This window comes from Hylobates moloch, unplaced genomic scaffold (genome assembly GCF_009828535.3).
Source record: "Hylobates moloch isolate HMO894 unplaced genomic scaffold, HMol_V3 SCAFFOLD_6, whole genome shotgun sequence".
Lineage (NCBI taxonomy): Eukaryota > Metazoa > Chordata > Mammalia > Primates > Hylobatidae > Hylobates > Hylobates moloch.
Window position 1 is genome coordinate 19,631,803 of NW_026652281.1, and position 26,537 is coordinate 19,658,339.

General features: G+C 39.7%; 1 protein-coding gene and 1 non-coding gene across 2 annotated transcripts in view; both read right to left on the bottom strand.

Annotated features, from left to right (window-relative positions):
• The window catches only part of SLC27A6 (solute carrier family 27 member 6), a 74,169-nt gene extending 62,331 nt beyond the window's left edge, over window positions 1-11,838 (bottom strand). Inside the window, exon 1 of the mRNA XM_032156528.2 lies at window positions 10,708-11,838. Coding sequence (XP_032012419.1) covers window positions 10,708-11,188 — 481 coding nt within the window. The 5' untranslated portion in view covers window positions 11,189-11,838. The remainder of the gene's footprint in view (window positions 1-10,707) is intronic.
• A 13,102-nt stretch (window positions 11,839-24,940) lies between these two features.
• LOC116472155 (U6 spliceosomal RNA) lies at window positions 24,941-25,047 on the bottom strand. The gene has a single exon (XR_004249042.1). It is a non-coding gene; the product is annotated as a U6 spliceosomal RNA (small nuclear RNA).
• Window positions 25,048-26,537: the final 1,490 nt, after the last annotated feature.

Here is a 26,537-nt window from a genome sequence, read left to right on the forward strand (position 1 = left end):
AATTCACAAACAGGTGTTGATGGAGCCTCGAGGAATAGTTCAAGAACTAGGTTGTAAACTCTTGAACTGAGGAAATTTGTTTTATTCACTGCTAAATTTTCAGGACTTAGCACAAAGGAGATATTCAACAAATATTTATTATCTAGATGAATGAGTGAATGAATGGCATAATAAAAACTATGATACACATGAACACTTGCTAACTTTTAATTTACTTTGCATATTTTTGCAAAAAGTTGTCCACTCTCTACTGTTCATTTGGTAACTGGTTTTGAGGGTGGTGATATGGTTGGGATTTCCTGGTTGTGTTGATGTCAGTGTTACTAATCATCACTCCCAAAAGGTACAAAAAGCACTTTAGACACAGTAGGCACCCACAAGGTTTCAGATTTACTTGCATATGGTATATATTTTATTCTCCATCCTTTCTTAATACACCACACATTAAATCATTGTACTTATAAATAGAGACCTTTAAAAAACTATTCAATTACCCTGAACTCTTTCAATTTAGATTTGATAGTATTTTGTTGTTCAACATATTTTGAAGCATTTCAGATTTCTCTTCGTAAGAAGTAAAAATCCTGTGTCTTCTCTATAAACACAAAATAATGCATGCAGCCTTGCATTGTTAGTTTTCATAAACTGTTACACTGAAATGGCGCAGGGCAAATGTTCTTGTTAACAATCAAGCCATTGTAATTCTCCAAATGACTTTCAACCATAAAGGCAATTGTTTTTTAAAGACTAAGAAAAAGAGTCAGAGGAAAAATAAATGCTCTTTTAAGTGTTTTTTTGTTTGTTTGTTTTCGTTTTTGTTTTTTTTGAGATGGAGTTTCGTTTCATTCTTGTTGCCTAGGCTGGAGTGCAATGGCAGGATCTCAGCTCACTGCAAACTCCGCCTCCCAGGTTCAAGCGATTCTCCTGCCTCAGCCTCCTGAGTAGCTGGGATTATAGGCATGCACCACCAAACCTGGCTGATTTTGATTTTGTATTTTTAGTAGAGATGGGTTGTCACCATGTTGGTCAGACAGGTCTCGAACTCCTGACCTCAGGTGATCCACCCGCCTTGGCCTCTGAAAGTTCTGGGATTACAGGAATGAGCCACCGCACCGGCCCCCTTTAAGTTTTATAGAAAGTGTTATGTATGCCGATAGATAAAATACATAGCTCATGTGAACTTTTATTATCTTACCTACATGCTATGATATCCACACATGATGTCTGTTTTACTTTTCAGGACATTTCTAAATTTCTACTTGTATTTAGTAGAATAGACTGTTTGGCTTTTTTTTTTTCTTTTCATTCCTAGACTCAGCTAGATCAACAATTACTTGTTACAAAAGAAAATAACTGATTTTAATAGGAAGTTTAAATGGTTCAGTAGCTAGAAAAGACAGTGTCTAAGCACTGATAATGCGTGGTTTCTTCTTTACTGGCCATGGAGACACTGACTCTGGGGTTCTTATTTATACTATCTGTTGAACATGTATTTACTGAAAGGGAATGATGCTTGAATACTGTCAGGAGCAAAAATAATGTAAAGAAATGATATGCCTCCTTACAGAGGTGGCAAGGCTGAATGTGAGAATTACATATAATGATATCAGGTAAACATGGGCTCAAATCCTAACTCTGTCATTAACTTACTGCTAACACATAGTGATGATAATGATATTTTGGTCAATGAAGGACTGCATATATAACAGTAGTCCCATAAGATTATACCACTATGTTTTTACAGTACTATTTCTGTTTTCACTTAAAAATACTTACCACCATTGTGTTCCAATTGCCTACAATATTCAGTACAGTAATATCCTGCACAAGTTTGTAGCCTAGGAGCAATAAGCCATACCACAGAGCCTAGGTGTGTAGTAAACTATGTCATCTAGGTTTGTGTAGGTACACTCTATGATGTTCACACAACAACAAAATCACCTAACACATTTGTTTGTTTGTTTCTTTGTTTTTTGGAGTCTCGCTCTATTCCCCAGACTGGAGTGTAGCTGCACGATCTCAGCTCACTGTAATCTGTGCCTCCTGTGTTCAAATGATTCTTCTGCCTCAGCTTCCCAAGTAGCTGGGATTACCAGTGCCTGCCACCACACTCGGCTAATTTTTGTATTTTTAGTAGAGACGGGGTTTTGCCATGTTGGCCAGGCTGGTCTCAAACTCCTGACCTCAGGTGATCTGCCAGCCTCGGCCTCCCAAAGTGCTGGGATTACAGGCGTGAGCCACCACGCCTGGCCCGTCTAACACATTTCTAAGAAAAGTATCCTTGTCATTAAGTGATTCATGACCGTATATACTAGCTAACATCAAATAAGGTTGTAGCTACAAAATCCAAATGAGATCCCTTATTAAAAGCCCCAGGATTACTCTATAATCATAATAGCAATCATTTAAATACACTAAAGATCTACTTAGTACATACCAGGCACTCAGCTAGCCACTTTACAAAAGATGTGTCATTTAACCCTCAGAATTATACTGTGAATCAGATGGTATCATCACCATTTTACAACTAAGTTCAGTGAGATCCAGGGTAACTGATGATATTATCTTTAACCACACAGCTAGGAAGTGGCAGACCATACGTGGAATTTAGGTCTGTCTGGCTCACCTCTGTCTGAACCACGTGATTCATCTTTCTACCTCAATATACTCTCCTTGGGGGTATAATGATTTAATAGTACACCACCCACCAGAAACATCCAATGAGAATCCAAGAAATCTGAAATTAAATGTGCTAAAAACAGTATGTTTATATTGTTCACCAATGAGACTGCAGACGCCAACAACACAGTATTTTAAGTGTAAAAGTGACTATGATCTAAGCTACATCTTATGACAAAATCTGTTAATCAAAACAGAATTTTTCCATCTCTGGAAAACATATATCTCATTTATGTTTGAAGGTATGCCAGAAAGAATGGTTGACTTCTCCAGCGACCTACTTACCGAGCCAATCAACTAAATAGTCTTGGCTTAAAACTTCAGTATCCCAAAGTGGCTTTTTTAAAAACAAAAAACTGACTGTTGGTGTTAAAAACAAAAATAAGAAAACAATGCAATTAGTTATTGGCAAGCAAAGTAAAAGCTGGCACAAGTAAAATTGCAAAATTAATTGGTCCTAGTTAAACAACAATTCAGTCAACAGAAAAGTCTGAATGCTCTATTTTGAGAAGTAGCTAGTCCTATGTACTTTAAGATGAATCTCTCAGGAAACCGGCTTTGGAATGTTTCCATTTTTTCAGGGACACTGTGACCCTCTTGGTTGGCCCTTGTAAACAGAACTTACTGCTTTATCAATTATTAGCAAAACTTGGAGTTTACATTTGCTCCTAGACCCTTTCCTCCTGTAGTGAAAACAAGATAAAAATGAGTGCTCAAAAGTAAACCTTTGTGTTTTTATTGTTCCAAGATAGCTGAATAGGAACAGCACCAGTCTATAGCTCCTATCATGAGCGACGCAGAAGACAGGTGATTTCTGCATTTCCAACTGAGGTACCAGGTTCATCTCACTTGGACTTGTTGGACAGTGGGTGCAACCCACAGAGTGTGAGCAAAGCAAGGTGGGGCATCGCATCACCTGGGAAGCGCAAGGGGTCAGGGAATTCCCTTTCCCAGCCAAGGGAAGCTGTGACAGACGGTACCTGGAAACTTGGGATACTCTCGCCCTAATACTGCACTTTTCCAATGGTCTTAGCAAACAGCACACCAGGAAATTATATCCCGTGCCTGGCTCGGTGGGTCCCACACCCACAGAGCCTTGCTCACTGCTAGCACAGCAGTCCGAGATTGAACTGCGAGGTGGAAGCAAGGCTAGGGGAGGGGAGTCCACCACTGCTGAGGCTTCAATAGGTAAACAAAGTGGCCCAGAAGCTCGAACTGGGTGGAGCCCACCGCAGCTCAAACAGGCCTGCCTGCCTCTGTAGACTCCACCTCTGGGGGCAGGGCATAGCTGAATAAAAGGCAGCAGACACTGCTGCAGACTTAAACGTCCCCGTCTGACAGTTCTGAAGAGAGCAGTGGTTCTCCCAGCAGGGAGTTGGAAATCTGAGAACCGACAGACTGCCTCCTCAAATGGGTCCCTGACCCACGAGTAGCCTAACTGGGAGACACCTCCCAGTAGGGGCCAACTGACACCTCATACAACCAGGTGCCCCTCTGAGATGAAGCTTCCAGAGGAAGGATCAGGCAGCAACATTTGCTGTTCTGCAGCCTCCGCTGGTGATACCCAGGCAAACAGGGTCTGGAGTGGACCTCCAGCAATCTCCAACAGACCTACAGCTGAGGGTCCTGACTGTTAGAAGGAAAACTAATAAAGAGAAAGGAATAGCATCAACACCAACAAAAACGACATCCGCACCAAAATGCCATCTGCAGGTCACCATCATCAAAGACCAAGGGTAGATAAAACCACAAAGATGGGGGGAAACCAGAGCAGAAAAGCTGAAAATTCTAAAAATCAGAGCGCCTCTTCTCCTTAAAAGGATCGCAGCTACTCGGCAGCAATGGAACAAAACTGGACGGAGAATGAATTTGACGAGTTGACAGAAGCAGGCTTCAGAAGACCAGTAATAACAAACTTCTCCGAGCTAAAGGGGGATGTTCGAACCCATCACAAAAAAGCTAAAGACCTTGAAAAAAGATTAGATGAATGGCTAACTAGAATAAACAGTGTAGAGAAGACCTTAAATGACATGATGGAGCTGAAAACCATGGCACGAGAACTATGTGATGCATGCATAAGCTTCAGTAGCTGATTCGATCAAGTGGAAGAAAGGGTATCAGTGATGGAAGATCAAATGAACGAAATGAAATTAGAAGAGAAGCTTAGAGAAAAAAGAGTAAAAAGAAACAAACAAAGCCTCCAAGAAATATGGGACTATGTGGAAAGACCAAATCTATGTTTGATTGGTGTACAAGAAAGTGATGGGGAGAATGGAACCAAGTTGGAAAACACTCTGCAGGATATTATCCAGGAGAACTTCCCCTACCTAGCCAGGCAGACCAACATCCAAATTCAGGAAATACAGAGAACACCACAAAGATACTCCTCGAGAAGAGCAACTCCAAGACACATAATTGTCAGATTCACCAAGGTTGAAATGAAGGAAAAAATGTTAAGGGCAGCTAGAGAGAAAGATTGAGTTACCCACAAAGGGAAGCCCATCAGACTAACAGCTGATCTCTTGGCAGAAACTCTACAAGCCAGAAGAGAGTGGGGGCCAATATTCAACATTCTTAAAGAAAAGAATTTTCAACCCAGAATTTCATATCCAGCCAAACTAAGCTTCATAAGTGAAGGAAAAATAAAATCCTTCACAGACAAGCAAATGCTGACAGATTTTGTCATCACCAGGCCTGCCTTACAAGAGCTCCTGAAGGAAGCACTAAACATGGAAAGGAACAGCTGGTAGCAGCCACTGCAAAAACATGCCAAATTGTAAAGACCATTGATGCTAGGAAGAAACTGCATCAACTAAAGAGCAAAATAAGCAGCTAAAATCATAATGATAGGATCAGACTCACACATAATTATATTACCCTTAAATGTAAATGGAATAATGCCCCAAGTAAAAGACAAAGACTGGCAAATCGGATTAAGAAACAAGACCAATCAGTGTGCTGTATTCAGAAGACCCATCTCACGTGCAGAGACACACATAGGCTCAAAATAAAGGGATGGAGGAAGATCTACCAACCAAATGGAAAAAAAAAAAAAAAAAAAAACAGGGGTTGCAATCCTAGTCTCTGATAAAACAGACTTTAAACCAACAAAGATCAAAAGAGACAAAGAAGGCCCTTACATAATGGTACAGGGATCAATTCAACAAGAAGAGCTAACTATCCTAAATATACATGCACCCAATACTGGAGCACCCAGATTCATAAAGCAAGTCCTTAGAGACCTACAAAGAGACTTAGACCCCCAAACAATAATAATAGGAGACTTTAACACCCCACTGTCAATATTAGACAGATCAACAAGACAGAAACTTAACAAGGATATAAAGGAATTGAACTCAGCTCTGCACCAAGCCGACCTAATAGACATCTACAGAACTCTCCACCCCAAATCAACACAATATACATTCTTCTCAGCACCACATCACACTTATTCCAAAATTGGCCACATAGTTGGAAGTAAAGCACTCCTCAGCAAATGTAAAAGAAAAGAAATTATAACAAACTGTCTCAGACCATAGTGCAATCAAATTAGAACTCAGGATTAAGAAAGTCACTCAAAACTGCACTACCACATAGAAACTGAACAAACTGCTCCTGAATGACTAAAGGGTAAATAATGAAATGAAGGCAGAAATAAAGATGTTCTTTGAAACCAATGAGAACAAAGACACACCATATCAGAATCTCTGGGAAACATTTAAAGCAGTGTATAGAGGGAAATTTATAGCACTAAATGCCCATAGCAGAAAGCAGGAAAGATCTAAAATCGACACCCTAACATCACAATTAAAAGAACTGGAGAAGCAAGAGCAAACACATTCAAAAGGCAGCAGAAGGCAAGAAATAATTCACATCAGAGCAGAACTGAAGGAGATAGAGACACAAAAAAAACCCTTCAAAAAATCAATGAATCCAGGAGCCGGTTTTTTGAAAAGATCAACAAAATTGATAAACCACTAGCAAGACTAATAAAGAAGAAAAGAGAGAAGAATCAAATAGATGCAATAAAAAATGATAAAGGGGATACAACCACCGATCCCACGGAAATGCAAACTACCATCAGAGAATACTATAAACACCTCTATGCAAATAAACTAGAAAATCGAGAAAAAATGGAAAAATTCCTAGATACATACACCCTCACAAGACTAAACCAGGAAGGAGTTGAATCTCTGAATAGACCTATAACAGGCTCTGAAATTGAGGCAATAATTAATAGCCTACCAACCAAAAAAAGTGCAGGACAAGATGGGTTCACAATCGAATTCTACCAGAGGTACAAACAGGAATTGGTACCATTACTTCTGAAACTATTCCAATCAATAGAAAAAGAGGGAATACTCCCTAACTCGTGAGGCCAGCATCATCCTGATACCAAAGCCTGGCAGAGACACAACAAAAAAAGAGAATTTTAGACCAATATCCCTGATGAACGTCGATATAAAAATCCTCAATAAAATACTGACAAACCGAATCCAGCAGCACATCAAAAAGCTTATCCACCACGATCAAGTGGGCTTCATCCCTGGGATGCAAGGCTGGTTCAACATATGCAAACCAATAAACGTAATCCATCATATAAAGAGAACCAAAGACAAAAACCACGATTATCTCAATAGATGCAGAAAAGGCCTTCGACAAAATTCAACAGCCGTTCATGCTAAAAACTCTCAATAAATTAGGTATTGATGGGATGTATCTCAAAACAATAAGAGCTATTTATGACAAATCCACAGCCAATATCATACTGCATGGGCAAAAACTGGAAGCATTCCCTTTGAAAACTGGCACAAGACAGGGATGCCCTCTCTCACCACTCCTATTCAACTTAGTGTCGGAAATTCTGGCCAAGGCAATCAGGCAGGAGAAAGAAATAAAGGGTATTCAATTACGAAAACAGGAAGTCAAATTGTCCCTGTTTGCAGATGACATGATTGTATATTTAGAGAACCCCAGCATCTCAGCCCAAAATCTCCTTAAGCTGATAAGCAACTTCAGCAAAGTCTCAGGATACAAAATCAATGTGCAAAAATCACAAGCATTCCTATACACCATAACAGAAAAACAGCCAAATCATGAGTGTTCTCCCATTCACAATTGCTACAAAGAGAATAAAATACCTAGGAATCCAACTTACAAGGGATGTGAAGGACCTCTTCAAGGAGAACTACAAACCACTGCTCAACAAAATAAAAGAGGACACAAACAAATGGAAGAACATTCCATGCTCATGGATAAGAAGAATCAATATTGTGAAAATGGCCATACTGCCCAAGGTAATGTATAGATTCAATGCCATCCCCATCAAGCTACCAATGACTTTCTTCACAGAATTGGAAAAAACTACTTTAAAGTTCATATGGAACCAAAAAAGAACCCACATTGCCAAGTCAATCCTAAGCAAAAAGAACAAAGCTGGAGGCATCACGCTACCTGACTTCAAACTATACTACAGGGCTACAGCAACCAAAACAGCATGGTACTAGTACCAAAACAGACATACAGACCAATGGAAGAGAACAGAGCCCTCAGAAATAATACCACACATCTACAACCATCTGATCTTTGACAAACCTGACAAAAACATGAAATGGGGAAAGGATTCCCTATTTAATAAACGGTGCTGGGAAAACTGGCTAGCCATAAGTAGAAAGCTGAAACTGGATCCCTTCCTTACACCTTCTACAAAAATTAATTCAAGATGGATTAAAGACTTAAATGTTAGACCTAAAACCATAAAAACCCAAGAAGAAAACCTAGGCAATACCATTCAGGACATAGGCATGGGCAAGGACTTCAGGACTAAAACACCAAAAGCAATGGCAATAAAAGTCATAATTGACAAATGGGATCTAATTAAACTAAAGAGCTTTGCACAGCAAAAGAAACTTCCATCAGAGTGAACAGGCAACCTACAGAATGGGAGAAAATTTTTACAATCTACCCATCTGACAAACGGCTAATATCTAGAATCTACAAAGAACTTAAACAAATTTACAAGAAAAAAATCAAACAACCCCATCAAAAAGTGGGCAAAGGATATGAACAGATACTTCTCAAAAGAAGACATGTATGCAGCCAACAGACACATGAAAAAATGCTCATCATCACTGGCCATCAGAGAAATGCAAATCAAAACCACAATGAGATACCATCTCACACTAGTTAAAATGGCGATCATTAAAAAGTCAGGAAACAACAGGTGCTGGAGAGGATGTGGACAAATAGGAACACTTTTGCACTGTTGGTGGGACTGTAAATTAGTTCAACCATTGTGGAAGACAGTGTGGCGATTCCTCAAGGATCTAGAACTAGAAATACCATTTGACCCGGCCATCTCATTACTGGGTGTATACCCAAAGGATTATAAATCATGCTACTATAAAGACACATGCACATGTATGTTTATCGCGGCACTATTCACAATAGCAAAGACTTGGAACCAACCCAAATGTCCATCAATGATAGACTGGATTAAGAAAATGAGGCACATATACACCATGAAATACTATGCAGCCATAAAAAATGATGAGTTCATGTCCTTTGTAGGGACATGGATGAAGCTGGAAACCATCATTCTGAGCAAACTATCACAAGGACAGAAAACCAAACACCACATGCTCTCACTCATAGGTGGGAACTGAACAATGAGAACACTTGGACACAGGGTGGGGAACATCACACACCAGGGTCTGTCATGGGGTGGAGGGAGTGGGGAGGGACAGCATTAGGAGGAACAGCTAATGTAAATGACAAGTTAATGGGTGCAGCACAGCAACATGGCACATGTATACATAGGTAACAAACCTGCACGTTGTGCATATGGACTCTAGAACTTAAAGTATAATAATAAAAATAATAATAAATAAGAAAAAGTAAACATTTGCCACTTTATCAGACCACAAGTTGAACTGAAAAGAAGTAGGAACAGTGATAGCCTTGAAGGGCTAGCCCATTTTCCGTATACTGCCTAACTCATTTTTGTTTGATATACAAATATTATATGATAAAGGTTATTTGAAAAGTTCTATACCTTAGAGATCACCAGTGTATAAATACATTTTTCCATATTGTTCTGTGAGTTTAAAAACTTTATACAAGGTACTGGTATGTATCTATTAATCTAAAATACTGAAATATTTTCATTATGGTCCTTGCAATAGATCTTCCTCTTTCTGCACCTTCCTTCCTCATTGAAGAAGACTCTGCATAAACCATTTAGATAACAGCAAATAAGTATCATTTTTCGTATTTCACTTCTTTTTCATTAAGCAACCCATCTTCCTAGTTTCTTTACTAATTAGCCACTAAACCCCAGGCTTTTCTTTACAGTTCAGCGAAAATACGTGTAGCCTAAGATGTCCTAACTCCAAGGTAGGGAGAGGAGGAAGGGTAGAACTTAGTCAAAAAAGACAAGGATGCACTGAAGGATCAGAAGAAGAAATAGAAGGCTCCTAGAGTCTGCCAAGAGCCCACGTTCTGGCTCACGGGTGGGAATGCAACCTTGCTAGGCAAGTCTTAGCTTGCAGACAGTATAAAATAAGAGCAGACATGAAGAAAGGAATTCAGGTACTTTTCCATCAAACATATCTCTTCTGCAAATGTAGTCATCCCTGATAAAGTACAATTAGAGGTAGGTAGATGTGTCACAATGAAGTCAGATAACTTTCCTATTCATCATTTTGTCAGAGCTGATAAAATTTAGAACTGACCAAGTTCTCTCTCTGTGTGTTCTTGCACTCACTTTACAGGACAGTAAAACTGTCCCTGTCTCAAAATGGTAGGAAGCAGAGATTTGATAAAAGTTTTCTGAAACTACGTGCCTGAAGGGAGGAGACAGTTGTTAAACCAGCATAGAATCATAAAACTATTTTGTACTCTTAACATGCACACTTCACTCACCCAAAATATTAGTTACGAATTATCCTAAAGAAAAAAAAAAAAAAAAAGGGTAGGAAAGCAGGTGGGTTGCCATTCTGCATAGGCAGACCACACCCCATACTCTACCTGCGCCCACCACCAGGGCTCTGGGCCCACAGGCGCGAATGCAATTCAGGAGGGAGTTGCAGCGAATGCTGGTGTTGAGAAAGGCCACCACGCAGCCCAGCTTGGCGAGGCCGAACCACACGTGAACGAAGTCCGGCTCATTGCTCATCAGCAGAGCCACCGTGTCCCCCTTTTTCAGAGAGGAATGGTTCAGGAAGACATGGGCCACTCTGCTACTCCTTTTGTCTACATCCTGATAGGTGTAGATGTCTCCCTCGTAGATGATGAAAGGTTTCCGAGGTTGTCTTTTGGCATGACTCAAGAATTTATCCAGCACAGTGACCAGCTCCCCTCTCTTTTCGTACTTCTTCAGCCGAATTCTAATGAGCACCACCTTCAACACGAACCAGAAGTCATCCCAAAAGTAAGGGAACAGGAGTTTCTGCACGAAGTGCAGGACGACCATTCCAGCCCCTAGAACTGTTAGCCATGACAGAAGCATGGGGGCCACCGGGCCAGAAGACAGCTCTGATCTCAGCCCCCACCAGAGTCCTTCTCTTCCAGGCACAGCTCTCCGCGGAGATCGCAGGTCCTCTAACTACTCAGGGCTTACACCTGAAGTTCTTGTCAGCTTTTCCGGGGCGAAGCGAGGTGGGGAGGAATCCTGAGAAACAGAATCCTAAGTTTGCACCGAAAAGGTCGCCCCAAGTGGTGCTGAAGATTAAGCTTGGGTCACTGGGCGGCTGGAGAGCAGGGAGCCTCCGACTCCTGCGAGAAACCAACACAGACCCTCAGGGGTCTTGGAATCTAGAACCACAGCGCTGCGCCCTCGCCTCCCAACCGCGACAGCGGCCCGTGCCCTGCAAGTTCCCCAGGACTTTCCAGCCCCCTTCTCTATGAGGGCTGAGTCAGTCCTCCCTGCTTCTGCGACCCTAAACAAACCTCACCACCCTCAGAAAAAGATCCAGGGACAGAAGCTTTTCTCCTCTCAGGTAGTCTTTCTCGGGATCTTGAGTTGGAGGCTGAATTCGAGCTGGGAGAAGCTAGGATGATGATGACTGAGAAGCGCAGCGATTTACAGTCTCTACGCACCAGAAACCGCGCAGGGGCTCAGGACCACGCCTCGGCCCGTGGCCGCAGGGCCAGAGGGTTCCAGGGCTCCTGAGCGCCGCCCCCGTCCTGCCCCGCTCAGCCCCGCCCAGTCCCTCGGACGCAACGTGTCTCGGAGAACTGCTCCTTGGTGACCCACGCGCCCGCTGGAAGGGGCTGCCCCTACCCCAGCCGCAGCTCGCACTCCCAGTGTCGTTAGGCTGGCCTAGTGTATCTCTCCTCTGAACCGCGGTGGGAGTGTTGCTGCCCACCTTGGGTCTCCAGGCTCAGGGCCAACCACATCCCCTGGCGTGCTGCAGCCGGAAGAGCCTTGGCCCCGCCCCCAGCTTCTCCCTGGGCGCGCGTCCGGCCACCTAGGGAAGTGTGGCGCGCCGACCTGCTCACACCCCAGGGAGGAGGCCCGCCACTGGCGTCTCTGGCGGGGAAGAATGTGACAGCCCCGTGGGGGGAAACCCAGGGATCTGGAAGGCTTAGGGTCACAGGAGAACCAGGGTTGCTGGAATTGGGCGGCGCAGGGGCCCTGGCGAGGCGGATAAGGTAGAACAGTGTCGCACAAAGGTCATCCATTGAACCAATTAATAACTAGAAAATGGAAAGAAAAGAACAAACATCAAAGAAACTGCAGAGAGAGAGAGGCAGGGAGGGAGGGAGGGAAGGAATATTTAGGAACTGGACAGATCCAATAGTATTTTGTAAGAAAGAAAGGAATATTTGGACACACCACAAAATTGTGCTGTTCTTTACAAATAGTATTTTTGAAAACACGTTGATAGGTTGGTTTTTACATTTATATTAGAACTCTATCGTTAGATGGCCAAGACAGTGCATTTTACAAAATTTGGCAACAATATTGATTGATTTGAGAGCGTCAGTCGATATTCATATTTAAAAATAAAAACAAAGTTTATAATGCTATTTTCAGTCCTTAAAAGTAACAAGATTCCCCCCTCCCTGAGACAGATCATTTAAAGAATTACGTCTTCAAACTAAGGATTCTAAAAGGAGTGGGAAGGTGGAATGGAGAAGTAACAAGTTAGTGGAATGGATAACGAAATTTTATACGAAGATGAAATTTTATTAAAGATCAAAAAACTAAACATTTCATTTCACTTTTTTTTCTAGCAGACAACATCATCCCAGCTGTCTGCTTTTAAGTGAGTATAAATGGTTAATTGCATGTGTTAAAATAGTTAAGGATGGCCTCACCTTGTCAGGTGTTTCTCCCTTCTGCCTCATGTTCTGCAGATGGATTCTGGCTAACCTCAGATTCTGTAATAAAAGAAAAACTGATAATTCCAAAGACGAACACCAGTTTATTAATCTGAAAATGATTACTTTGAAGTCACAGTGAAGAGAGCTCTTAAACCCAAAGGAACATAGGCTCTTAAAGCCCTTTTCTGTAAATGACAAAAAAATGCTTTCTAAATTTACTCAGAAGCTCTGATCTTTTCGATACAGAAATATCTTTTTAATTAAGAAAATAGTATCAAGTAGTTTATAACTTAAAATGTTAGTTTACAACTTGAAAAGCATCTTTGACATTCTATTGTTTTCTCTTCTAGCTTTAGTCTAACTAAGTCACCTCCAAATAACAACATTTAAAGAGCACAAAAGAACATGGAGCAGTTGGTCTCAGACTTCTGTAGTTTTAATGAGTAAAATCTGTCCTTCTCCAGTGGAAAAAATTAATACAGAAAGATAGGTGTGGCATTTTTTTTTATTTTGCTACACTTATTTTTCTTATCGTGGACATTCTAATACCATCCTAAGGCATGGAACTAAATTTTTAGCAACTACAGATACAATGAATCTAGAATATATTCAGCACCATAAATGTGAGCTTGTTTGACTTATTAGGAAGAACTACAAGTAAGTATATGTTGGGCCAGACTTTGTACTAACCCAAACCAGTTTTATGCCTGAAATCTCACCATGGAAGAGGTAATCAATGAAAAATCTTGAGACAGTTAACAGTATTGTGTATATTCCTATATTAGCCCATGTATCTGTTTCTATTTTGTCCAGAAATTTTGCATTCGCTTTCAAATGCTACCGAAGGCAGCTAAGTAAAATAGATACAATTTTTAGCTACAATAGTTTAAGAATTTTGAAATGGGAGAAATATAGCAAGAGTTAGTTGCAAGTGAGTAAATCTATCATTTAACTAAAATAAAGAGAAATAAACACATAGAAATAGTCTAGACATTCCTGCTAACATTACTTTTAACTAGGAACAGTGTGATATTTCTCTGCTTCTCCTTTAGAAAATAGAAAGACTGTATGTTTTTCTTTAATGTTATTTGAAAATAAAAATATTGTGACTAAATGAAAATCAATGCCCAAAAAAAGTTTATTTTTAATCTACATATGGTCTCCTCAACCTCTTCTTCATTTCTGATTTGACTTTCCTCTTTAACCCACTACCAACCACCTTTGCACCCTCAGTTCTATGGAGGATGAATTGTTTAGTGAGTAGATCAAAGTAAGACTGAACAAATAGCAATATATGACAGACATGAAGCCCACAGCATTTTGCCACTGTAACCTAAGAATTCTGACTCTTTGCTGTCAAATCACTTGTTTTCATAAGTCTTCTGATGCAATTCTATAGCAGTCATCATTTGGATTATGGGAGGTTTGAGTGAAAACCAAGAAATTTAGAAAGATGCCAGACAATGCTGGGTTGGTGGCTAAACATCATGATGAGTGCATGCAATGGGCCAAGAAGCTCTGACGATCTAGACAGCAGCTGGGCTTGGGAAAGGAGATGGCAGTGAAGTGACTGAAGGAGTTGGATGGCTCTAAAAATGAATGGGAGAATGCTGGATACAGGAGTCATCCACTTTACAAATCTACCTGGGAACAGGGTTTTTAATTACTGCTTTTAGGATCTGATAATAACTTCGGTTTTCATGGGAAGCTTACTCTTCCTATAATCTAATGTTTATTTGTATTAATGAATAATCATTGCCCAGAATAGCATTCAACACAAGGACTCATGAAGCAAACTGAACATTAAAAATAAGAGGCGTGCACAGAGCCTCACTCACTGATATCACAGCAGTCGGAGATCCAACTGCAAGGCAGCAGCGAGGCTGGGGGAGGGGCATCCGCCATTGCTGAGGCTTGAATAGGTAAACAAAGTGGCTAGGAAGCTCAAACTGGGTGGAGCCCACCTCAGCTCAACCAGGCCTGCCTGCCTTTGTAGACTCCACCTTTGAGGGCAGGGCATAGCTGAACAAAAGGCAGCAGACACTTCTGCAGACTTAAACGGCCCCGTCTGACAGCTTTGAAGAGAGTAGTGGTTCTCCCAGCACAGAGTTTGAGATCTGAGAATGGACAGACAGCCTCCTCAAATGGGTCCCTGACCCCGAGTAGCCTAACTGGGATGCAACTCCCAGTAGGGGCCGACTGATACCTCATACAACCAGGTGCCCCTCTGAGATGAAGTTTCCAGAGGAAGGGTCAGGCAGCAACAATCGCCATTCTGCAATATTTGCTGTTCAGCAGCCTCTGCTGGTGATACCCAGGCAAACAGGGTCTGGAGTGGACCTCCAGCAATCTCCAACAGACCTGCAGCTGAGAAGGAAAACTAAAAAACGGAAAGGACATCCACACCATAACCCCATCTGTACATCACCATCATTAAAGACCGAAGGTAGATAAAACCACAAAGATGGGGGGAACCAGAGCAGAAAAGCTGAAAATTCTAAAAATCAGAGCACCTCTTCTCCTCCAAAGGAATGTAGCGCCTCACCAGCAATGGAACAAAGTTGGACAGAGAATGACTTTGACGAGTTGAGAGAAGAAGGCTTCAGATGATCGGTAATAAAAAACTTCTCTGAGCTAAAGGAGGATGTTCAAACCCATCGCAAAGAAGCTAAAAACACTGAAAAAAGATTAGACGAATGGCTAACTAGAATAAACAGTGTAGAGAAGACCTCAAAAGACCTGATGGAGCTGAAAACCATGGCACAAGAACTACATGACATATGCTCAAGCTACAGTAGCTGATTCTATCAAGTGGAAGAAAGGGTATCAGTGACTGAAGATCAAATGAATGAAGTGACAAGAGAAGTTTAGAGGAAAAAGAGGAAAAAGAAATGAACAAAGCCTCCAAGAAATATGGGACTATGTGAAAAGACCAAATCTACTTTTGATTGGTGTACATGAAAGTGACGGGGGAAAAAGGAACCAAGTTGGAAAACACTCTTCAGGATATTATCCAGGAGAACTTCCCCTACCTAGCAAGGCAGGCCAACATTCAAATTCAGGAAATACAGAGAATGCCACAAAGATACTCCTGGAGAAGAGCAACTGCAAGACACACAATTGTCAGATTCACCAAGGTTGAAATGAAGGAAAAAATGTTAAGGGCAGCCAGAGAGAAAGGTCGGGTTACCCACAAAGGGAAGCCCATCAGACTAAAAGTGGATCTCTGGCCAGAAACTCTACAAGCCAGAAGAGAGTGGCCAATATTCAACATTCTTAAAGAAAAGAATTTTCAACCCAGAATTTCATATCCAGCCAAACTAAGCTTCATAAGTGAAGGACAAAGAAAATCCTTTACAGAGAAGCAAATGCTGAGAGATTTTGTCAGCACCAGGCCTGCCTTATAAGAGCTCCTGAAGGAAGTACTAAACATGGAAAGGAACAACCAGAACCAGCCACTGCAAAAACATACCAAATTGTAAAGACTATCAATGCTAGAAAGAAACTGCAACAACTAACAAGCAAAATAACCAGCTAAAGTCATAATGACAAGAACAAATTCACACATAACAATATTAACCTTAAATGTAAATGGGCTAAATGCTCTAATTAAAAGACACAGATTAGCAAATTGGATAAAGAATCAAGACCAATCAATGTGCTGTATTCAGGAGACCCATCCCACATGCAGAGACACACACAGGCTCAATAAAGGGATGGAGGAAGATCTACCAACCAAATGGAAAACAAAAAAAAGGAGGGGTTGCAATCCTAGTTTCTGATAAAACAGACTTTAAACCCACAAAGATCAAAAGAGACAAGGCCATTACATAATGGTAAAGGCATCAATTCAACAAGAAGAGCTCAGTATCCTAAATATATATCACCCAATACAGGAGCACTCAGATTCATAAAGAAAGTCCTTAGAGACCTACAAAGAGACTTAGACTACCACACAATCATAATGGGAGACTTTAACACCCCACTGTCAACATTAGGCAGATCAACAAGACAGAAAGTTAACAAGGATATCCAGGAATTGAACTCAGCTCTGCACCAAGCTAATAGACATCTACAGAACTCTCCACCCCAAATCAACAGAATATACATTCTTCTCAGCACCACATCACACTTATTCCAAAATTGACCACATAGTTGGAAGTAAAGCACTCCTCAGCAAATGTAAAAGAACAGAAATTGTAGCAAACTGTCTCTCAGACCACAGTGCAATCAAACTAGAACTCAGGATTAAGAAACTCACTCAAAACCGCTCAACTACATGGAAACTGAACAACCTTCTCCTGAATGACTACTGGGTACATCATGAAATGAAGGCAGAAATAAGGATATTCTTTGAAACCAATTAGAACAAAGACACAACATGCCAGAATCTCTAGGAAGCATTTAAAGCGGTGTGTAGAGGAAAATTTATATCAGTAAATGCCCACAAGAGAAAGCAGGAAAGATCTAAAATTGACACCCTAACATCACAATTAAAAGAACAAGAGAAGCAAGAGCAAACACATTCAAAAGCTAGCAGAAGGCAAGAAATAATTAAGATCAGAGCAGAAATGAAGGAGATAGAGACACAAAAAACCCTTCAAAAAATCAAGGAATCCAGGACCTGGTTTTTTAAAACGATCAACAAAATTGAGAGGCCGCTAGCAAGACTAATAAAGAAGAAAAGAGAGAAGAATCAGATAGACGCAATAAAAAATGATAAAGGGGATATCACCACCGATGCCCCGAAAATAGAAACTACTGTCAGAGAACACTATAAACCCCTCTACAAAAATAAACTAGAAAATCTAGAAGAAATGGATAAATTCCTGGACACATACACCCTCCCAAAACTAAACCAGGAAGAAATTGAATCCCTGAATAGACCAATAACAGGCTCTGAAATTGAGGCAATAATTAATAGCCTACCAAGCAAAAAAAGTCCAGGACCACGTGGATTCACAGCCGAATTCTACCAAAGGTATAAAGAGGAGTCGGTACCATTCCTTCTGAAACTATTCCAATCAATAGAAAAAGAAGGAATCCTCCCTAATTCATTTTATGAGGCCAGCATCATCCTGATACCAAACCATGGCAGAGGCACAACAAAAAAAGAGAATTTTAGACCAATATCCCTGATGAACATCGATGCAAAAATCCTCAATAAAATATTGGCAAACCAAAGCCAGCAGCACATCAAAAAGCTTATCCACCACGATCAAGTTGGCTTCATCCCTGGGATGCAAGGCTGGTTCAACATATGCAAATCAATAAACGTAATCCATCATATAAACAGAACCAAAGACAAAAACCACATGATTATCTCAATAGATGCAGAAAAGGCCTTTGACAAAATTCAGCAGCCATTCATGCTAAAAACTCTCAATAAATTAGGTATTGATGGGACGTATCTCAAAATAATAAGAACTATTTATGACAAACCCATAGTCAATATCATACTGAATGGGCAAAAACTGGAAGCATACCCTTTGAAAACTGGCACAACACAGGGATGCCCCCTCTCACCACTCCTATTCAACATAGTGTTGGAAGTTCTGGCCAGGGCAATCAGGCAGGAGAAAGAAATAAAGGGTATTCACTTAGGAAAAGAGGAAGTCAAATTGTCCCTGTTTGCAGAAGACATGATTGTATATTTAGAAAACCCCATCCTCTCTGCCCAAAATCTCCTTAAACTGATAAGCAACTTCAGCAAAGTCTCAGGATACAAAATCAGTGTGCAAAAATCACAAGCATTCCTATACACCAATAACAGACAAACAGCCAGATCATGAGTGATCTCCCATTCACAAATGCTGAATTAAGAGAATAAAATACCTAGGAATCCAATTTACAAGGGGTGTGAAGGACCACTTCAAGGAGAACTACAAACCACTGCTCAGCAAAATAAAAGAGGACACAAACAAATGGAAGAACATTCAATGCTCTTGGATAGGGAGAATCAATTTCATGAAAATGGCCATACTGCCCAAGGTAATGTATAGATTCAATGCCATCCCCATCAAGCTACCAATGACTTTCTTCACAGAATTGGAAAAAACTACTTTAAAATTCATGTGGAACCAAAAAAGAGCCCACATTGCCATGACAATCCTAAGCAAAAAGAACAGAGCTGGAAGCATCATGCTACCTGACTTCGAACTATACTACAAGGCCACAGTAACCAAAACAGCATGGTGCCGTACCAAAACAGACATATAGACCAGGGGAACAGCATAGAGCCCTCAGAAATAATACCACACATCTACAACCATCTGATCTTTCACAAACCTGACAAAAACAAGAAATGGGGAAAGGATTCCCTATTTAATTAATGGTGCTGGGAAAACTGGCTAGCCATAAGTAGAAAGCTGAAACTGGATCCCTTCCTTACACCTTATACAAAAATTAATTCAAGATGGATTAAAGACTTAAATGTTAGACCTAAAACCATAAAAACCCTAGAAGAAAACCTAGGCAATACCATTCAGGACATAGGCATGGGCAAGGACTTCAGGACTAAAACACCAAAAGCAATGGCAACAAAAGCCAAAATGGACAAATGGGATCTAATTAAACTAAAGAGTTTTGCACAGCAAAAGAAACTTCCATCAGAGTGAACAGGCAACCTACAGAATGGGAGAAAATTTTTACAATCTACCCATCTGACAAACGGCTAATATCTAGAATCTACAAAGAACTTAAACAAATTTACAAGAAAAAAATCAAACAACCCCATCAAAAAGTGGGCAAAGGATATGAACAGATACTTCTCAAAAGAAGACATTTATGCAGCCAAAAAAACATATGAAAAAATGCTCATCATCACTGGCCATCATAGAAATGCAAATCAAAACCACAATGAGATACCATCTCACACTAGTTAGAATGGAAATCATTAAAAAGTCAGGAAACAACAGGTGCTGGAGAGGATGTGGAGAAATAGGATCACTTTTGCACTGTTGGTGGGGCTGTAAATTAGTTCAACCATTGTGGAAGACAGTGTGGCGATTCCTCAAGGATCTAGAACTAGAAATACCATTTGACCCAGCCATCCCATTACTGGGTATATACCCAAAGGATTATAAATCATGCTGCTGTAAAGACATATGCACACATATGTTTATTGTGGCACTATTCACAATAGCAAAGACTTGGAACCAACCCAAATGTCCAGCAATGATAGACTGAATTAAGAAAATGTGGCACATATACCCCATGGAATACTATGCAGCCATAAAAAAAAGATGAGTTCATTTCCTTTGTAGGGACATGGATGATTGGAAACCATCATTCTTAGCAAACTATCACAAGGACAGAAAACCAAACACTGCATGTTCTCACTCACAGGTGGGAGTTGAACAATGAGAACACTTGGACACAAGGTGGGGAGCATCACACACCGGGGCCTGTAGTGGGGTGAGGGATGGGGGAGGGATAGCATTAGGAGATATACCTAATGTAAGTGACAAGTTAATGGGTGCAGCACACCAACATGGCACATGTATACAGATGTAACAAACCTGCACATTGTGCACATGTACCCTAGAACTTAAAGTATAATTAAAAAAACATAAGAGGTGTGCTGTTTGAGAACTGGGGGCTGTTAACATTGCTACATGTCAGACACATCAAACACTTCTTAAAATTAAAAAATTTTATAGCACCAAATAAGTGGTCCTATAATGATAGACTTGAGAACAATTTACAAATAAATGATATATTTAACTATCATTTCTACCCCTCATTACAAACTATGCCTAGAAATTTATGGCAGTCAGGACCCTACCAAGAAGATATTTTACACGTTTTTTATTCGTGTTTTTTTTTTTTTTTAAAAAAACAGCTGTCTTACATCCACATACTTCTAGTTATTACAATTCTCCTTTCTCAGTGTTGACAAAATTTACTGTTTGGAAAAGATATTTATGTAAATAAATAAATGAGGACACTGAGCCTTCAAGCCAGCTTCCTTTCGATTTTATAAGCCACCTACATGGAGGAAGTTCATTTCATCATTAGTGAGGTAAATCAAAGAAACTCTCTGGCAACTGTTGGCAAGTGTTGCAGTGAGTCTTTCCATGTGCTCCCACTCTTGCATGTCTCAGAAGGTCTAAGACTTAGTCTCGAAGGTGTATGAGGGGAGAGTGGGACTTCTGAGATGTACAGTGGAAATCCCATCTCAATATATTCTGAAATGTTACAACACTTAATTTTTTAAAAATGTTTTTTCAATGACTTGATTATAATAATTATCTTTTCCTGGGTAGGCCGGTGATTTAGCGCTGGTGGCCCAGGGTTGGCACCACTCTGCCAACTGGAGGTTTCTGCTTATGAATTCCAGGCAGCTGCTTCAGCTCTCGCTCTCTCCTAGCCATCAGGAAGGGAAAATGGGCCCAGGAAAGTCATAGCCAATTGCTGTTTCTTTGTTTCAATTTTAATTTTTAGCTTTTCGTTAAATAAACAATTAGAAACATACATAATGGTAGAAACAATAAAATAATGACCCACCCCCTCAATATGCTCATCACACAGGTTTAATGATTGTTAGTATTATATTCAAATTGTCTTATCCATTTATTTTTAGATGTTTTAAATAAATTGCAGATGACATAGCATTTCTACCCTAAATATCTCAGGGTACATCTCTGACAAAAAGACATTTTCCTACCTAATCACAATACCATGATCAATCCTGATAAAATTAATAATTCTTTAATACCATCTAATATTTAGTCCACATTTAATTTTTTCGTAATATATTTTAGAGTTTGTTTGTCTAAACTAGAATCGATTTCCTATCACAACCTCTTTATCTTTGCCAGAGACTTACTTGTTAGAACAGGCCACAGATCTTGTAGAGTGTCCCACCTTCTGCATTGGTCTGACTGCTTCTTCTTGCTCTCATTTAACATGGTGCTATGTCCCCTAATTGCCCCTAAAATATGCTGTCTAATTACCATGTTTAATTTCATGTAAACTGATAATTAGACTTAAAATCTTCATGAAACTCAGGTTAAATATTTTAGCAAGAATACTTCATAGGTGATGCTGTGTACTTTGTGTCATATTACATCAGGATAAACCTAATACATGCTTGTTGTGAATTGGACAACACATTGCTATTGATGATGAAACCTGACTACAGGTTTCAAGTGGTCATGTTTGGTTGTTTTTCCTCTTTTGGTGTGCTACTGCACAAGTACCAGGAAGGGGTACTTGGATCCTCTGTGAATGTTCAGTTTTCTATCAATCTTTCACTCAATTATTTTAGTATCCATTAGTGATTGCCCATTGATTGCCTGTATCAGTTATTTCATAGAGTTGAAAAATGATCCTACTAACTGACATTTTTCTCCAAAAAGAGCTTTATTTTATTAACAAGAGCCATCTGATTATTCTTAAATACAGTTTATACAATAAAGTGAGTTGAAGAGTCCATTCTTTCCTCAACAATCAACTTGCAAAGTGAAGACTTCATGCAACATTTGTCTCTGTAATTGACAAGTGCTTTTTAATGTTGTTTTTAACTATAAATTATATTCTAAATATGTAAAACATTGTTTTATATATATACACTCAGAAAATTTGGCTTTCATCTTAACCCTTTCACCCTTATTGCCAGTGCATTTATAGTAGTAATTTTTGCTTTCAGTTCACTCTTCCAATATTTCTTTCTACAAACACAAGAAATACATACATATTTATATTTTTCTCTTTTTTATTTTACAAAACATAGCTTGCTGTATACAGTAATCTGCACCTTGCCTTTTTCACTTAATGGATCCTGGTGATCACAACCTATCATTATGCAGACATCCTCTTCATTTTACATATGGTTGCATATACTTCACTGTGGGATAATATAATAACTTATTCAACTTCCTTCCTACTGACAGATATTTAGGCTTGCTTCCATTTTTTTGCCATTACAAATAGTGTTACAATTAATGAGTCGGGACATGTTACATACTTTTCTAGCTGTAACTTTAAGATAGCTTCTTAGAAATGGGATTGCTGATTCAAACGATAAACATATTTTTGAATTTTCTGGATCTTGACAATTTCCCCTTTGTATTGGTTGTACCATTGGCATGTACTGCATCAGTGTATGAGAATATTGGGCAACTGAGAAAGAAGTCTCTAATAAGACTACTTTTCAATAAGGGAAAGTAGGAAATACTAGGAAATATATAAGATGTTCTCACAAATATGTACAAGTTAACTAAAGTTATTTATTGTAAAGGTTTTTGTTCTATATCCTAATGCCATTAAGTGTTTCATGCCTATAGAATGTAAATTTTGTTTTATTTGACATGAAATTGTATAATTCAAATCCATATCAGTTTTATGCTCCTTGCAGTACTAAATTTCCTGTTTATATTATATAGCAAATTAGGAAAACATATTTAAAACAAAAGCTAAACTAAACAAATAGATCTTCTCAGAGATGAGAGATACAGTAGCGATGCGGCCTCAAAATCCAGGCCACATGTTTCAAAGATATGTTGTTCTCCAAACTATTATAAAAATGTATGTCCTGACTTGCTTTAGGAGGCACATACATTTTGGCTCATTAAATCAATAAGTTCCATGAGCTGCCTTATATAATATCAAATGAAAACCTAATGGTTACACACAAGGAATGTCTGATGTTTTTCAACAAGAAAAACTTGTCAACTCTTTACAGTTAACTTCTGAACTCACAGAAAGATTCCAAAAGGCCTAATCTGGATTATTTTCTTTTTTTAAATTTTATTATTATTATACTTTAAGTTTTAGGGTACATGTGCACAACGTGCAGGTTTGTTACATATGTATACATGTGCCATGTTGGTGTGCTGCACCCATTAACTCGTCATTTAGCATTAGGTATATCTCCTAATGCTATCCCTCCCCCCTTCACCCCACCCCACAACAGTCCCTGCTGTGTGATGTTCCCTTTCCTGTGTCCATGTGTTCTCATTGTTCAATTCCCACCTATGAGTGAGAACATGCGGTGTTTGGTTTTTTTGTCCTTGTGATAGTTTCCTAAGAATGATGGTTTCCAGCTTCATCCATGTCCCTACAAAGGACATGAACTCATCACTTTTTATGGCTGCATAGTATTCCATGGTATATATGTGCCACATTTTCTGAATCCAGTCTATCATTGTTGGACATTTGGGTTGGTTCCAAGTCTTTGCTATTGTGAATAGTGCTGCAACAAACATACGTGTGCATGTGTCTTTATAGCAGCATGATTTATAATCCTTTGGGTATATACCCAGTAATGGGATGGCTGCGTCAAATGGTATTTCTAGTTCTAGATCCCTGAGGAATCGCCACACTGACTTCCACAATGGTTGAACTAGTTTACAGTCCCACCAACAGTGCAAAAATGTTCCTATTTCTCCACATCCTCTCCAGCACCTGTTGTTTCCTGACTTTTTAATGATTACCATTCTAACTGGTGTGAGATGGTATCTCAGTGTGGTTTTGATTTGCATTTCTCTGATGGCCAGTGATGATGAGCATTTTTTCATCTGCCTGTTGGCTGCATACATGTCTTCTTTTGAGAAGTGTCTGTTCATAGCCTTCGTCCACTTTTTGATGGGGTTGTTTTTTTCTTGTACATTTGTTTAAGTTCTTTGTAGATTCTGGATATTAGCCCTTTGTCAGATGAGTAGGTTGCAAAAATTTTCTCCCATTCTGTAGGTTGCCTGTTCACTCTGATGGTAGTTTCTTTTGCTGTGCAGAAGCTAGTTTAATTAGATCCCATTTGTCAATTTTGGCTTTTGTTGCCATTGCTTTTGTTGTTTTAGACACGAAGTCCTTGTCCATGCCTATGTCCTGAATGGTATGGCCTAGGTTTTGTTGTAGGGTTTTTATGGTTTTAGGTTTAACATGTAAGTCTTTAATCCATCTTGAATTAATTTTTGTATAAGGTGTAAGGAAAAATTTGGAATGCTTCACGAATTTGCATGTCATCCTTGCGCAGGGGCCATGCTAATCTTCTCTGTATTGTTCTAATTTTAGTATATGTGCTGCCGAAGTGAGCACAATCTGGACTATTTTCAATCTGAAAATGTCATGAATAGAACTACAAATTTGATATTTTTGTTGTTGTTTTTGAGTTATTTTATTTTATTTTATTTTATTTTTGGCTAATGAAAGACAGAAAAAGATGGAGAAAACCTGCTACTCCATCACAGCTATAGGTCTCCAAGAAACAGTCAATGCCAGATCTTGTGGCCCCGTTCAAACAACCTGAAATCTGAAATAGACTTGTGACTTGCACCTATCTCTAAAAATCAGAGTATAAGGGACACATCTTCTATCAATAACACGCCAGGAGAACCTCAGGCTAGAGGACTTACCTGGGAAGGGTAGAAGCATAGTTAGAACTGGCTGCTGTCATCTGGGCACATCAGTGGTCAAAGATTAGGTACCTGAGTGCCTCTTGAAACTCAGGACCATTTTTGAAAAGGTTCTAGAGGAAATGCTAATTAATTCAGTCACATCTTACCAGGAAAGCTTATTTCTGGCACTCTGCCAGTGCCTTGGCATGATACTCATGAACTACTGGTGATATTAAGCATACAAAGTCTGAGCTTCATGGTCACATGATGATGTCCACCTGACTTAATGACTCACACTCTACAGAACATACCTGTCTCACCAGGTGGACCAAAGAATTTCTGTATTTGTTCTTGGCACCCAAGCACTCTAAGATCTGATCTCAGTGTACCTACAAATTGATCTTCCCACTCAGATTAAACAAGACTGCCCAATTCAACATCCTGCTATGAACCATCACCAGCTATGTACACTCACATCTTCACATCCTCTGTCTTCCAAGATTACACAAGACTAAGGAATCCTAATTCATATTCTTCTCTTAGTGAACATCTTTCAAAAATTCCAGATACTTATATAGTTCTATGCAGTAGCCACTTCCAAGCCAATAGTAAATGCAGAGAACACTGCAAGCTGAGGGGTACCTCTGGTGCTGTATTATCTAGCCTATCATTCACTTATTTGGAACACATTTGCCACATTGTAATTCTCTCCAGGCATTTATTCAGTAGACTTTCTTCATTACAACAGCTTTTATTCCTCTCACTATCATTGTGGCTATTTCAATAGCAGGCTAGGATTTAGAGAAGCTGAGTGACAAATAAAAAGGCCCAAAGCAGGTAAATCAAAGATACAAAACTACGGCCATAGGCACAACTTCTTCAGATCCCTACATATCAGACAGCCTTGGCAGGCATAAGCTACAGCTCTCATCTCTGCAGTGTTATTCTACTTGGACCTTCCACTAAAGCAAAAAGAGGTTCTGTGGCTGATGCTCAGGGTCCAAACTAATACAGCAAGAAAACATTTATCTGAAACTTTTTTCCCCTTCTTCCCAAATTTGAACCCTGGCATTATCATCCCCTCCTATTTCTGTCCCACAGAATCTGCCCTACTTGCACCTCCCTCTTCATCAGCCTCAGTATGAAGAGCAAAGAACTAGGAGATATGGCATGATAACCCTGTTCTAACAT